Source organism: Cucurbita maxima, unplaced genomic scaffold (genome assembly GCF_002738345.1).
Source record: "Cucurbita maxima cultivar Rimu unplaced genomic scaffold, Cmax_1.0 Cma_Scf00031, whole genome shotgun sequence".
NCBI classification, from domain to species: Eukaryota; Viridiplantae; Streptophyta; class Magnoliopsida; order Cucurbitales; family Cucurbitaceae; genus Cucurbita; species Cucurbita maxima.
Window position 1 is genome coordinate 1412395 of NW_019272047.1, and position 16503 is coordinate 1428897.

Below are 16503 nucleotides of genomic sequence, written 5' to 3' on the forward strand. Positions count from 1 at the left end.
AAAAACTACATTAATATCTTTCTAATTAAAAAAAAAAAATCTTATTATTAATATCATATTTAAAAAATATCCATAAAAACAGCGTTTGAATCTTTATAAAAAATTAATTATTGTCAATATAAAATAAAAATAGTTTATTAATATTTCAAACTTTTTAATATTATTCTCATAAATTAATTGTAAATTAAAAGGATATTTTTGAAATAAATATTAAATTTCTCCAAAATCTAATAGTAAATAAAGACCCTTTTAAAAAATATGGACAAAGTGCAACCGGTTATTATTTTTTATTTATTTATGAATTTAGCTATATTATAAATAACCCCCTGCGTACCAAAAACGTCACAGTAAGTCACTAGTTGCAAGCATCCACCTCGTTTCTTGCAGAGCAGTCATGGCCGACGATTCTAAGAACATCCTCCAGTGCCCTGCTCTTCTCCAGGTTCGTTCCAGTTTCTAACTGAAACATGTCCGTGATTTTATTTCAATTCTGAGGACTAATTAATAATCTCTGCACTGCGCCTTCATTACGTTAATTACTAGCGATTGTTCTAAGATGAATTAATTTAATCAAACACTGTTCATAAAAATCGCTGAAGATTAGAGAAGTTTAGAGCACCTGTATTTGATTGCAGTATATACTGGAAGAGAATTCGTATCCGAGAGAGCACGAACAGTTGAAGGAACTCAGGGAAACCACGTTAGAAACGTTAAAGTCCCGGTGAGATTTCGATTCTTCTTCCGATTTAGATTTTTGCGATTTCAATCCGTTTGGATTCGATTAGGAAAGACTTAGAACGATCGATTCGGCTGGATTGAGTTCGATAATCGTGTACGAGAGTGTTAAATGATTTTGGAAGGAAATTTGGGGATTGAGTTGCAGGAGCGTGATGAGCGTACCGGCGGATCAAGGATTGTTTCTTTCAATGCTTCTGAAACTGATGAACGCAAAGAAAACGATAGAGATCGGCGTATTCACTGGCTATTCGCTCCTTACCACTGCGCTAGCACTGCCCGCTGATGGTCAGGTACGGCCTAGATTCCCCCTCAATGTTCATCGCCATCATCCGCTGCTTAATTTCGGTTCAATTAGTTTGAACTATCATTTTCCACTAATTCCTTTCCTTTTTCTTTCCTCAAATGCTTAAATTTAGTTTATATATATTAAATAAAACTTAAAATTAATTGGCTTCATTGTTAATTTTGATCGAAATTCATATATATTTTATTATTTTGTTTGTTTATTTGCAATGTAGATTACTGCTATTGATATAAGCAGAGAATCATTCGAGGTTGGCTTACCATTCATAAAAAAGGCAGGAGTTGATCATAAGATCAATTTTGTAGAATCACAAGCATTGCTTGTCCTCAACGATCTCCTCAATGACGTAAGTCATTATGGTTTAAGGAAAAAGAAAATTACATAAATGAATATCGTACATTTAATTTAAAATACATTAAATTCATAATTAGTACTTAATTAAATATTATGTATTTTTTCTGGTTGAACAGGGAAAAGAAGGAGAATTCGATTTTGCATTTGTGGATGCTAACAAAGGAGAGTACATTAAATATCACGAATTGCTTCTGAGATTAGTAAAAATCAATGGAGTAATTGCTTATGACAATACCCTGTGGTTTGGAACAGTGGCACAAAGCGACGATGTCATTAATGAGAAATTAAAGGCGAGTAGAAACCATATACGAGAACTTAATGCTTTTCTTGTTAATGACTCGCGTGTTGAGATAGCTCTCCTCTCCGTTGGAGACGGCCTCACTCTATGCAGACGTATTGAGTAAGTTTCTCATTCTTTCTATCTTCAAAATTTTCTCACAAAATTTATAGATGATTTGTTGTTTATTATCATGCATAATTTGTTTAAGATGAAAATACTGATGTCTCGATCTTACAAAAATATCGAAGAAAATGTCGAGGGTAAGGGATAATTCTTGAAAAATTATAAAAGAAAAAAATATTTAAATTATTAAGCTTTAGTTTAGACTTTTTAAAATATGTGAAAATAATCAGTAGAGATTGATAAATGAAGAGAGGGAAACATAGGAATATGGGGTTCTTTGAAAAATGTGGACTTCATGACGGGCTTTGTTGAAATCAATGGGATGAAATTATTTACTCATTATATATGTGGGCCCAAAGAGAGTGATGTCTTTTTTAACTCATCATATGAAATAGTTTAATTTATCATTGGCCAATCATAAATTAAAGAAAAATAAAATAATATTTTCTCTCTCCTCTCGTATCCCTAGTGCAAATCACCAAGGTAGTGACCAAAACAACCTTTTTCCCTGACCTTTCTTCTTGCCGGACCAATACTCTATCTTTCAGGTTTTTTTTGCACGGGTGATTATTCTTTTTTTGAAACTCGATTGAGTAGTCATTTTTTTTGTAGTATCTGTGGTGCGCCCTATCACCCTAAATCTAAGCGATGGAAGCGCCACTCTCTTTGTATGCTTTCGCCGTCTGGCGTATTCCCGTTACCATGAAAACTGTGGTTGGCATTTCCACAGTGCTCTTCTACAGCTTCTTCAATTACATAGATAATAGCTCCTCTCCCTTCGGTCTTATTGCTTTGCTCCTCTCCTTCTTTGTTGAAAACATCTCTTTCACTTTGTCTTCGTCTTCTCTATATCGGAGATCACACCGTGCGGACGATGTGTCTCCCCCAGTCCTTTCCTTCCTCGTTTTCCTCTACCTCTCCTATTAACCACCACAAATCCTCATGCCTCTGTTAAATACAACTCTCTGTGGTAAACACTCGCACACTTTATTAAGACCAATCGAGAAGAAATTTACGAAAAGAAATTTACGAGAAGAAATTTACAAGAAGAAATTTACAAGACACTCTGTAGAAACTATTATTTCTTCGGATGATGAACTAAATAGGATGGAGGGGTGTTAAGAATATTTAGTAATAAATTATAGTTTACCATATATATTATATTTGATATTTTATTATAAGGCAAATATCTAATATTTGCTTTATTATCATAGGTATCTTTCCATTTATTGTTATTTCTATTTATTACTATTTCCATATCTTTGTAATTCATTTGATTATAAATAAGATAACTTTCACACCATTTAGGTGTGGTGGATTAATCAAACATTAACATGGTATCAGAGCCCTTTCGGTTTAACAACCCTGATCCTTTCTTTTCAATGGCTTTTGAATTCTCTAATCTTCTTCTCCACCACCCCTGCTGGTTTTGACACCGCAGGGGCAGTCTTCATGGCTGCCGTAGTCGGAGCCGATTGATTACTCTTCGGCTCCGCCCTATTGACCTCCAAATCACCTTTCGTCATACTCTGTACATATAACCTCACCTTTTCCAACCAAATCTATTTTCCCCTTGGCCAATATAGTCTCTCTCATTTTCTTCCCAATCAACCTTCATCCTTCACATAAACCTTAACCTAAACCTATCAATCTTTTGCAGAGATTTACCTTCGGAATCTGGGTGCCGCACTGGCCTATTCGCCAACCAAGTTGCCGCCGCCCTTCCTGCCAAAATTGGCTTCTTCGCCCGATGAGGCGACTCTTCCGACTGCCCTTCTCGCCAAAATTGGCTCCTTCGCCCAATGTGGCGACTCTTCGGCTTCAACATTGTCTTTGTCCCTTGCTCTAGGTTTCCCCTTCTACTTCTTGGGGTTAGAAATATTCTCACCAGAGCCAAGGCAGCATCGTCGCTAAGCGACAATCCCTCTTCATGGGTTAGACATATTCTCGCCGAAGTCAAGGCAGCATCGCCGCTGAGCGGCGATCCCTCTGCAATTTTTGATGGCCAAGAACCGGGTTGTTAGCATCTTCATGAAAAGTGTTTCTCAACCTCTTTGAATTTTTCAGATTCAAGCTTCACGTTCGTTTAAATCCGACGCTTAGCTTGCGGTGGGGTGTTAAGGATATTTAGTAATAAATTATAGTTTACCATATATATTATATTTGATATTTTATTATAAGGCAAATATCTAATATTTGCCTTATTATCATAGGTATCTTTCCATTTATTGTTATTTCCATTTATTACTATTTCCATATCCTTGTAATTCATTTGATTATAAATAAGATAACTTTCACACCATTTAGGTGTGGTGGATTAATCAAACATTCACATGGTATCAGAGCCCTCTCGGTTTAACAACCCCGATCCTTTCTTTTCAATGGCTTTTGAATCCTCTAATCTTCTTCTCCACCACCCCTGCTGGTTTTGACGCCGCAGGGGCAGTCTTCATGGCTGCCGTAGTCGGAGCCGATTGATTACTCTTCGGCTCCACCCTATTGACCTCCAAATCACCTTTCGTCATACTCTGTACATACAACCTCACCTTTTCCAACCCAATCGGTTTTCCCCTTGGCCAATATAGTCTCTCTCATTTTCTTCCCAATCAACCTTCATCCTTCACATAAACCCTAACCTAAACCTATCAATCTTTTGCAGAGATTTACCTTCGGAATCTGGGTGCCGCACTGGCCTATTCGCCAACCAAGTTGCCGCCGCCCTTCCTGCCAAAATTGGCTTCTTCGCCCGATGAGGCGACTCTTCCGACTGCCCTTCTCGCCAAAATTGGCTCCTTCGCCCAATGTGGCGACTCTTCCGGCTTCAACATTGTCTTTGTCCCTTGCTCTAGGTTTCCCCTTCTACTTCTTGGGGTTAGAAATATTCTCACCAGAGCCAAGGCAGCATCGTCGCTAAGCGACAATCCCTCTTCATGGGTTAGACATATTCTCGCCGAAGCCAAGGCAGCATCGCCGCTGAGCGGCGATCCCTCTGCAATTTTTGATGGCCAAGAACCGGGTTGTTAGCATCTTCATGAAAAGTGTTTCTCAACCTCTTTGAATTTTTCAGATTCAAGCTTCACGTTCGTTTAAATCCGACGCTTAGCTTGCGGTGGGGTGTTAAGGATATTTAGTAATAAATTATAGTTTACCATATATATTATATTTGATATTTTATTATAAGGCAAATATCTAATATTTGCCTTATTATCATAGGTATCTTTCCATTTATTGTTATTTCCATTTATTACTATTTCCATATCCTTGTAATTCATTTGATTATAAATAAGATAACTTTCACACCATTTAGGTGTGGTGGATTAATCAAACATTCACATGGTATCAGAGCCCTCTCGGTTTAACAACCCCGATCCTTTCTTTTCAATGGCTTTTGAATCCTCTAATCTTCTTCTCCACCACCCCTGCTGGTTTTGACGCCGCAGGGGCAGTCTTCATGGCTGCCGTAGTCGGAGCCGATTGATTACTCTTCGGCTCCACCCTATTGACCTCCAAATCACCTTTCGTCATACTCTGTACATATAACCTCACCTTTTCCAACCCAATCGGTTTTCCCCTTGGCCAATATAGTCTCTCTCATTTTCTTCCCAATCAACCTTCATCCTTCACATAAACCCTAACCTAAACCTATCAACCTTTTGCAGAGATTTACCTTCGGAATCTGGGTGCCGCACTGGCCTATTCGCCAACCAAGTTGCCGCCGCCCTTCCTGCCAAAATTGGCTTCTTCGCCCGATGAGGCGACTCTTCCGACTGCCCTTCTCGCCAAAATTGGCTCCTTCGCCCAATGTGGCGACTCTTCGGCTTCAACATTGTCTTTGTCCCTTGCTCTAGGTTTCCCCTTCTACTTCTTGGGGTTAGAAATATTCTCACCAGAGCCAAGGCAGCATCGTCGCTAAGCGACAATCCCTCTTCATGGGTTAGACATATTCTCGCCGAAGCCAAGGCAGCATCGCCGCTGAGCGGCGATCCCTCTGCAATTTTTGATGGCCAAGAACCGGGTTGTTAGCATCTTCATGAAAAGTGTTTCTCAACCTCTTTGAATTTTTCAGATTCAAGCTTCACGTTCGTTTAAATCCGACGCTTAGCTTGCGGTGGGGTGTTAAGGATATTTAGTAATAAATTATAGTTTACCATATATATTATATTTGATATTTTATTATAAGGCAAATATCTAATATTTGCCTTATTATCATAGGTATCTTTCCATTTATTGTTATTTCCATTTATTACTATTTCCATATCCTTGTAATTCATTTGATTATAAATAAGATAACTTTCACACCATTTAGGTGTGGTGGATTAATCAAACATTCACATGGTATCAGAGCCCTCTCGGTTTAACAACCCCGATCCTTTCTTTTCAATGGCTTTTGAATCCTCTAATCTTCTTCTCCACCACCCCTGCTGGTTTTGACGCCGCAGGGGCAGTCTTCATGGCTGCCGTAGTCGGAGCCGATTGATTACTCTTCGGCTCCACCCTATTGACCTCCAAATCACCTTTCGTCATACTCTGTACATACAACCTCACCTTTTCCAACCCAATCGGTTTTCCCCTTGGCCAATATAGTCTCTCTCATTTTCTTCCCAATCAACCTTCATCCTTCACATAAACCCTAACCTAAACCTATCAACCTTTTGCAGAGATTTACCTTCGGAATCTGGGTGCCGCACTGGCCTATTCGCCAACCAAGTTGCCGCCGCCCTTCCTGCCAAAATTGGCTTCTTCGCCCGATGAGGCGACTCTTCCGACTGCCCTTCTCGCCAAAATTGGCTCCTTCGCCCAATGTGGCGACTCTTCCGGCTTCAACATTGTCTTTGTCCCTTGCTCTAGGTTTCCCCTTCTACTTCTTGGGGTTAGAAATATTCTCACCAGAGCCAAGGCAGCATCGTCGCTAAGCGACAATCCCTCTTCATGGGTTAGACATATTCTCGCCGAAGCCAAGGCAGCATCGCCGCTGAGCGGCGATCCCTCTGCAATTTTTGATGGCCAAGAACCGGGTTGTTAGCATCTTCATGAAAAGTGTTTCTCAACCTCTTTGAATTTTTCAGATTCAAGCTTCACGTTCGTTTAAATCCGACGCTTAGCTTGCGGTGGGGTGTTAAGGATATTTAGTAATAAATTATAGTTTACCATATATATTATATTTGATATTTTATTATAAGGCAAATATCTAATATTTGCCTTATTATCATAGGTATCTTTCCATTTATTGTTATTTCCATTTATTACTATTTCCATATCCTTGTAATTCATTTGATTATAAATAAGATAACTTTCACACCATTTAGGTGTGGTGGATTAATCAAACATTCACATGGTATCAGAGCCCTCTCGGTTTAACAACCCCGATCCTTTCTTTTCAATGGCTTTTGAATCCTCTAATCTTCTTCTCCACCACCCCTGCTGGTTTTGACGCCGCAGGGGCAGTCTTCATGGCTGCCGTAGTCGGAGCCGATTGATTACTCTTCGGCTCCACCCTATTGACCTCCAAATCACCTTTCGTCATACTCTGTACATATAACCTCACCTTTTCCAACCCAATCTATTTTCCCCTTGGCCAATATAGTCTCTCTCATTTTCTTCCCAATCAACCTTCATCCTTCACATAAACCCTAACCTAAACCTATCAACCTTTTGCAGAGATTTACCTTCGGAATCTGGGTGCCGCACTGGCCTATTCGCCAACCAAGTTGCCGCCGCCCTTCCTGCCAAAATTGGCTTCTTCGCCCGATGAGGCGACTCTTCCGACTGCCCTTCTCGCCAAAATTGGCTCCTTCGCCCAATGTGGCGACTCTTCCGGCTTCAACATTGTCTTTGTCCCTTGCTCTAGGTTTCCCCTTCTACTTCTTGGGGTTAGAAATATTCTCACCAGAGCCAAGGCAGCATCGTCGCTAAGCGACAATCCCTCTTCATGGGTTAGACATATTCTCGCCGAAGCCAAGGCAGCATCGCCGCTGAGCGGCGATCCCTCTGCAATTTTTGATGGCCAAGAACCGGGTTGTTAGCATCTTCATGAAAAGTGTTTCTCAACCTCTTTGAATTTTTCAGATTCAAGCTTCACGTTCGTTTAAATCCGACGCTTAGCTTGCGGTGGGGTGTTAAGGATATTTAGTAATAAATTATAGTTTACCATATATATTATATTTGATATTTTATTATAAGGCAAATATCTAATATTTGCCTTATTATCATAGGTATCTTTCCATTTATTGTTATTTCCATTTATTACTATTTCCATATCTTTGTAATTCATTTGATTATAAATAAGATAACTTTCACACCATTTAGGTGTGGTGGATTAATCAAACATTAACATGGTATCAGAGCCCTTTCGGTTTAACAACCCTGATCCTTTCTTTTCAATGGCTTTTGAATTCTCTAATCTTCTTCTCCACCACCCCTGCTGGTTTTGACACCGCAGGGGCAGTCTTCATGGCTGCCGTAGTCGGAGCCGATTGATTACTCTTCGGCTCCGCCCTATTGACCTCCAAATCACCTTTCGTCATACTCTGTACATATAACCTCACCTTTTCCAACCAAATCGGTTTTCCCCTTGGCCAATATAGTCTCTCTCATTTTCTTCCCAATCAACCTTCATCCTTCACATAAACCTTAACCTAAACCTATCAATCTTTTGCAGAGATTTACCTTCGGAATCTGGGTGCCGCACTGGCCTATTCGCCAACCAAGTTGCCGCCGCCCTTCCTGCCAAAATTGGCTTCTTCGCCCGATGAGGCGACTCTTCCGACTGCCCTTCTCGCCAAAATTGGCTCCTTCGCCCAATGTGGCGACTCTTCGGCTTCAACATTGTCTTTGTCCCTTGCTCTAGGTTTCCCCTTCTACTTCTTGGGGTTAGAAATATTCTCACCAGAGCCAAGGCAGCATCGTCGCTAAGCGACAATCCCTCTTCATGGGTTAGACATATTCTCGCCGAAGTCAAGGCAGCATTGCCGCTGAGCGGCGATTCCTCTGCAATTTTCGATGGCCAAGAAAGTGTTTCTCTACGCCTCCTCTGAACCAGGTTGTTGACTTATTCAAGAAAAGTGTTTCTCAACCTCTTTGAATTTTTCAGATTCAAGCTTCACGTTCGTTTAAATCCGACGCTTAGCTTGCGGTGGGGTGTTAAGGATATTTAGTAATAAATTATAGTTTACCATATATATTATATTTGATATTTTATTATAAGGCAAATATCTAATATTTGCTTTATTATCATAGGTATCTTTCCATTTATTGTTATTTCTATTTATTACTATTTCCATATCTTTGTAATTCATTTGATTATAAATAAGATAACTTTCACACCATTTAGGTGTGGTGGATTAATCAAACATTCACAAGGGGTATTTAGAGGGTAGTCAATCTATTCCTAAAATTTCTAACCTTCCTTCTAAAATACTTAAACATTTTCCTAAATCATTTTTCTAAATTTATTTTTAAAATCCTAAATCATAAATATAATTACTCATACAATGATTGGGCTTAACCCTATTGGGCTAGTGATGACATTTTAACACTCCCCTTAGCACTAGTCATAATTCGTTGCACCATGTTGAGCTGACAACGAAAACTCATATGTTTGCCAATATTTAGTCATTTTGTAAACAAGTCTGCCACTTGATCATCTGTCTTGATCTGCTTCATCTCGATTTCTTCCTTCAAGTCTTTCTCTCTAATGAAATGGTAGTGTACCTCCCCATACTTTGTTCTAGCATGAAGCATCGGATTTTCTGTTAGATGAATTGCAGATTGGTTGTCGCAATGAAGTGGTATTGGATAATCATTTTTTGGTGCCAATCTTCCATCAAGAGTTTCAACAATATACTTTCCTGAGCTGCTTCAGTTGCTACTTTGTACTCTGTTTCTTTGATACTTGACCTTTGAGAATTGTGATACCGTTTGACATATCTCAAGGTCTGTCGGGCCGCATCCAAATGAGGCTTCTTTAGACTTCGCATATACTGACTAATGACCCCAACTTCATTTTCGAATCCATTTGGTTGGTTCATGTAGATCTCTTGGTCCAATTCTCCATGCAAGAAAATATTCTTTATATCCATCTGCCAAAATTTCCATTCTTTATTAACAAGTGCTGGAGGAACCTGTATGATAGTGATCTTCGCCACTGGACTAAACATTTCATCATAGTCTAGTCCATATTGTTGACAAAACCCTCGAGCTACAGGTCGAGTCTTGTATTTTGATTGATCCATCCGAGAGACACGTTATTTCGTAAGCCCACTTGCAAGAGATGAGTTTGTTATCTCTTGGTCTTGGCATTGATTCCCAAGTTTGATTTTGTTACAAGGCTATAATTTCTTCCTCCATCGCTTTTTGCCAAGTTGAGTTTTGTGATGCTTCTTCATATGTCTCCGGCTCATGAACTTCGTCTTCTACTGCGTTGGCATACTTTGGATTTGGCTTTAGGATTATTTCTGAATGTCTGAGTTGTTGAGGTGTCATTTCATTTTCACTAGGTTTGCTTGGTTGAGTCACTTCTTGCTCACCAACACTAGTGTCACTTGAATTTTCAGGCACATCAGCACTTAAGCAAATGTGTACAGTTTGCTCCCCCATCTTCTGTGGAAGAATTTCTTCAATTTGCTCAAGGTTTGGTAATACTTCCCTCTCTGAGGGCCACTCATCTTCCATTGCACCACTTTGATCATCAATCATGTGGTTTGAACATCCTAAATCAATGATCCAATAATTCTCATAATGGTCTCCCATTATCGCCATGAGTACTAGCTCATCTTCTTCTATGGCATAGAGTACCTCTGCATCCCATTCCTCCTCCATCTCCATGTTGGAGGATGCCACATTGCTTTCAACCGAATTTTTCTTGGACCAACAATCTTTGAACATGTGGCCCTTCTTCCCACAATTGTAGCAGATGCCTTCAAATCTCTTCCCTTGAGAGTTATTCTAATCGTTCTCCTGAGCTCTTTCTGGTTGTACAGTTCTTTGGTGACTTCTTCTTTTGTCACCATTGTATCCACGTTTGGGAGACGACTTATTATTGCTTCGACTTTCACTTGTGTAGAGTGCTTCTTCTTCACCCTTCAATGTGATGCCTCCTATTTGTTTAGCCATGGCTTCTTGGCTGGCTAACAAGTTTTCGAACTCTACAAGTGATAGTTGAGTGAACCATCCTTGTACAACAATAATGAAGCTTCGATATTCTGGTCGCAATCCATGGATTATGATCCTCTTCATTCAAGATTCTACAATAGCGGACTTCGGGTCTAGTTCAGTAATCTCCCAACAAATTGAGTGAACCATCCATGGATTGTGAAAATACTGAGCAATCTTCATGTCACATTGTAAAATTGACAACAACTCATTCTCCAAAAGTTGTAGCCTCATATTATTCTTCTTCGAGAACAATATCATGAAAGTGTCTCATGCTTCTTTCGGTGTCTTGTCATCCAAAATATGCTCTAACATCTCTTCTCCGATTGTGGTCTTCAAGGAAAACATTGTTTTGCCTGCTTTGATTCTCCATTTGTGCAAGACGCCGTTAGAATCATCCTCTGGCAGCGTAGTTTTGCACTCGCCAACGATCTCCTAAAGATCACGTCCTTGTAAATAGGACATCATGCATGTTGCCCACGTGTTGTAGTTTGTTATTGAGTTTCTTGATTCCTCCAATGATTTGGAAATCACCCATCGTGTTAGCTATACCTCAGTAATACCAAACAAGCTCTTTCGACACAAGACTTGCAGAGTCATAGACTATTCACGACACAAAAGAAACGCACTCACTACTAATCTCAAAAAATCGTTTCTGATGTGGAAAATCAGACAGAGCTGCAACCACAGAGCATACTAAGAATTCCAAGAGACCAGATAACCTACACTAACCTCGCTCTGATACCAGATTGTTGAACACAACTCTCTGTGGGAAACAATCACACACTTTATTAAGACCCATCGAGAAGAAATTTACAAGACACTCGGTAGAAACTACTGCTTTGTATTTCTTGAGATTTCTTGTGATGATGAAATAAAAAGGATGGAGAGTATTTATACTAGAGGGTAGTCAACCTATCCCTAAAATTTCTAAACTTTTTTCCTAAAATACTTAAATCATTTTTCTAAATTTATTCCAAAAATCCTTAAATTATTTTCCTAAATTTATTTCTAAAATCCTAAATCCTAAATATAATTACTCTATTGAGCTTAACCGTATTGGACTAGTGATGACATTTTAATAGCCTCACCACCCAAGCTTGAAATATTTCCATCTCAAGTGCTCAGCCCACGACTTAACCGCACACAAGCCCAACTTGGTTGGTCACTTGTTAGTTGTCACAATCACATTCTTGTGGCAGTAGAACAACAATTGTGCAACACTTCTAACCTAGTGAGCAAGTCAATCATATGAAAATTGTAAGTCACGAATAATTCAGACGTATGATCGAGTCTCAGTCATGTTTGAGAGAAAGTATTTCAGAAAACGTGTGCCAAAAAATGCAATAAATTTTTTTTGTAATAAAGAAATATTATAGGCTAAATACAAATAGGCAACCATCACGATTTGATAGCACATAACCTAGGTAGGGAGAATTGACGATTAGCCACAACCCTATAATACATTTTTGTTAGGATCGCACAACAACGCACACACTCGATGGTTTCATGTTGTATTATTTCCTTCTTCTTTTCTGTAAGAGTATGATGTTTTGACGAAATCATGGCTATGCCTGACAGACATGAAATGCCTCAAAATGTAGTACACTAAAATGCTGATTAGTTGTCAAATTCTCCGTACTCGAAAAGTTGAATTTGTGGCTATTCTATTACATTAAATTTGATTAGACACAACCCTATAATACATTTTGGGGGGCATTCTAGCCTTGACTGATATAGAAATGATTTTGGTGAATAGTCATGCACCCCATGTTATACCATAGAAATAGAAAAGACGTAACTATACATGAAAGTTAGTAAAAGGGGTTTGGAGCGGGCATGTGGCCATGGACGACACGTCCTAGACATACATGATTGTGTCATCCTCCCCATTTAATTGGTTGATGTCCCTATAAATTGACTCTTCACAAATTTAGCGATATAGAATGAGGTTGATTTCAAGTCTCCTGTGACATCCTCCCCACTCAATTGGTTGATGTCCCTATCGACTGACTCTTCACAAACTCAACGATATAGGGTGAGGTTAATTTCAGGTCTCCTGTGACTTTCTCCTCCACTTAATTAGTTGACAGTCCCTTATCAACTGACTCTTCACAAACTTAGGAATATAGGATGAGGTTGATTCCAGGTCTATTGACGGGCTTTCAACTGATATATGCTTTGAGCTGATATATGCTTTGAGGAGTCTCTGCCAATATGTCGGGAACTGTTGAAAATCACTTCTCATTCCTCGACTCTACGTCCCTTTCTCTATCAGAATTTCTCTACTTTTTTCGCTGCTTAGTGTGTTCTTGGTTAGGATAGTAACGTTTCAAGTTACTGACGTCGACAATAGGGTAAGTCCGCATCCATGGGAGCAATTGAATTCTATATAATCATTATATGTTGAAATGTAAGTTATTATGTAAGTACATCCATGAACATATTATGAGTCATGATCATGAGATTCTAGTAGAATAGTAAAGTTGACCGTGCATGTATGTGATTCATGTCATAATATGGTGCTATGATACTACTCTTACGGATAGAAATGCTAGCCATGCAAGAAATTATGATATTACATGAATAGGCATATGACAATATGTCACGAGTTATTTTATGTATTCTTGTTTGATGGTACCTCATGCATACATATGTTTACGAGCTATGATAATTAGAGGATATGAAGAGGTGGTGATATGGCCCTTCGTGTTTTTGTAACAATGTGATTTTCTGTTTAAACTTGATAATATGGTCACGAGAGAGAGAGTGACGATATGACCCTCCTAAATTTTAGTGGCGGTATGACGGCTCTATGCATAACATGCTCGTATGTATTTGTATCTTTCGACCTTACTAATGGTGTCATTTACTGGATATTTTTATTTATAATATTTAACCTCTTTAAAAAATGTTTTATTTTTTAGGTAAGAATAAGTGCAAGCAGGGTGGATGACGACGTCGGTTGCAAAGCCATGAAAATCATATGAATTTTAGATTTCCCGTATTTTCTTTTCTATCGAACCTTTGAACTAAAGAGTTTGTGTTTCATTTTGAAGAACTTGTTTAGTTTATTTGCCTCAGACTTGTTCTAAAAAAGTCGAGACATTTCAAATTGTTTGAGTCGATTCCATGATTATAAGTTCATTCCATACCAGGCTAGATCGGAATAAGGTCCGTCCTGGTGGGGAAGTTATAGACACCTTTCCGTACTTGTAAAACGTTATTTCTCCTCTAAATGTTAGAACTATGTTATATTAACTTTTTAAATGTGATGTTTTCTTTAGGATTATGAACGAACCAAGTGTTTTGAATAAATAAGTTTCATGCTCTAAAAAGAAAACTATAAATATTTTTTTAAATAAATGTCAGGCATGCATGTAATAGTGACACTAAAGTTTATAGATCGATGGAGGACAGCGGGTGAAGCTTTCGAGTTGAGGAAAAGAACGACCTCATTGCGTTACTCTTGACCACTAAGTATCTCATCGTCTCTAGTAGCAAGGGAGGGACGAACGAACGACGATCGAAAAATGGGAAGAACAACATTGGAGTATGTTATGGGAAGAGAGAAAAAATGGAAAGAATTCGGGCAATCGGGTGAAGAAGAAAGGATCCACGAGTCGATGTCGGGTTGGATACTCATATCCATCTCTAGCAGCCCACGACCCGTAGCCCGTACGCAGCTTATGCCCGCAATTCATTTCAGTCCAACAGACATGCATGACCTAGCTAGTCACGACCTACATGTAGCTTACGACCCAGTAGACGCAACTCGCGCGCTCGAGAACACGACCCAACCTGTCCGACAACTCGCGCGCACCTCTAGCCTCCTTACACGTGAATGACGTGTCTCCCTACCGACTCACTCAGCTCGATACCGGTTTCCACGTTTTTTACCCTCCCAGAGCTAATTTTGACCTTATTAAAAGAATTTAAGGCGGTATAATTCTCATTTTCTCAATTTAACTTCAATTAAGTTAGGAAATTAGAATTTCTTGAATGAAGTGCCTTGACACAAGTGGAAACAAATTCAAGGGACGACGACGACGAGTCGATTCCAAATTAAATAGAAACTTTGGCTAAGGCCAACTAAGTAAGTGACTCTATTATCAGCCTACTCGGAAGAGTTTTCTTATGTATAATAACACATGCCCAATGCCTCCTACACGTGTCATACGTTTGATATGATTATTATGTTTGATGATAAAATATGTTAGGATGATATAATACATTTTGCTATATGATATGCCCAAATGTGCCAAATAATATTAGAACGTAAATGGATGTCATATTATGACTGATGAATTATGTTATGTTATGAGATGTCATGTTGTACTATGATATGAATATATTCAGCAGTGACATGTTGATGCATGCATGTTACTTATTTATAAATATCAACCAACATCATATATAAAAACAAAGAAAAAAATAAAAAATAAAAAACATCAAGGGTACATGACCAATATCGAACTAAAACATGATTTAAGATGCTGGGTCTCATGCATGTTGTATGTTATGTGAACATGAATCACTTATGTTACGTATGAACACACTCACCACTATACATATGCTTTTATTTCTTTTCAGTGGATTTTTGGCAGATTAAACGTACATTAGCCTATAAATAGGCCTAGGAGTACATATTCGAGTCCATCTAATGGGTTCACGAGCATGTGCGTGAATTGTGTATAAATAAGTACTATGGACTGTGTCAAGGTCATGCTTATCCAAGGCTTGTTGCCCATGGCTGCATGCATGTTAGACGCCAAAATCCTTGCCTCGTACTACTTTACGGCTTTCTTTTACTGCTTTCATATTGTATTATTTCCTTCTTGTTTTCTTTAAGAGTGACGTTTCGGCGAAATCATGGCTACACCTGGTAAACATGAAATGCCTCAAAATGTACTGTAGGAATATGCGATTAGTTGACAAATTCTCCTTACGGGAAAAGTTATATACTGTTTAAGCAATTGTTGTTGTCTTTTTGCTTACATGATATATAACAACACTCTCAATATCTCTCTCATTCTTGCTTTCGAAACTCTTTTTCCAAAATCTCTCCCCCGTTTTCTAAAATTTTCTCTTCAAATCAGGGCCCGAGGTTTGAATACACATTACCCGACCGTAGGCAACGTGACCCAAAGTTGGCTTGACTCACTCAGTCTGAGAGTGAGTGCCCAAAGTTGTCAAATTCTCCTTACGGGAAAAGTTATATATTGTTGCATTTTTCGACAATTATAACAAAGTTATTTACTGAATATTTTTTAATACTTATCTATATCAAATATTTTTTCAAGTAAAAGTAAAAGACCGATATACCCTTGATCGTGACCATTGATTGTTATCCGAACAGATTTAGCAATGTTTTTATTTTTGGGATTAAGTATGGAATGTTTTTAATTAATTACAAATCATTTTAATTAATTTTCTACTTAAATTAGGCATTACACCATATAGTAATGATTATTTTAAAACATAAAGATAAAAGCCGTTACACATTTCCACTCAAATCATTTCCTAAAAATGTACAACGCGCTGTATGCTATAA

The 16503-nt window shown here is 38.6% G+C and overlaps 1 protein-coding gene and 1 long non-coding RNA gene across 2 annotated transcripts; both read left to right on the top strand.

The window, feature by feature from the left end:
- The first annotated feature begins 323 nt into the window (after positions 1 to 323).
- LOC111466358 (flavonoid 3',5'-methyltransferase-like) lies at positions 324 to 14214 on the top strand. Its single transcript, XM_023110970.1, has 6 exons — positions 324 to 442; positions 636 to 721; positions 884 to 1028; positions 1257 to 1388; positions 1513 to 1796; positions 13877 to 14214. Exons 1-6 carry the CDS (start codon positions 395 to 397, stop codon positions 13878 to 13880), a joined length of 699 nt encoding a protein of 232 aa, XP_022966738.1. The 5' UTR covers positions 324 to 394; the 3' UTR covers positions 13881 to 14214.
- Positions 8747 to 11482, top strand: LOC111466361. Its single transcript, XR_002714367.1, has 2 exons — positions 8747 to 8838; positions 9130 to 11482. It is a non-coding gene; the product is annotated as an uncharacterized LOC111466361 (long non-coding RNA).
- Positions 14215 to 16503: the final 2289 nt, after the last annotated feature.

Excerpts from the sequence above, each read along its gene's own strand:
- LOC111466358 (XM_023110970.1), top strand. The coding sequence starts at position 395 with ATGGCCGACGATTCTAAGAACATCCTCCAGTGCCCTGCTCTTCTCCAG. Across the intron at positions 443-635 it reads AGTGCCCTGCTCTTCTCCAG|TATATACTGGAAGAGAATTC; the intron begins GTTCGTTCCAGT and ends ATTTGATTGCAG. Across the intron at positions 1,389-1,512 it reads TCAACGATCTCCTCAATGAC|GGAAAAGAAGGAGAATTCGA; the intron begins GTAAGTCATTAT and ends CTGGTTGAACAG.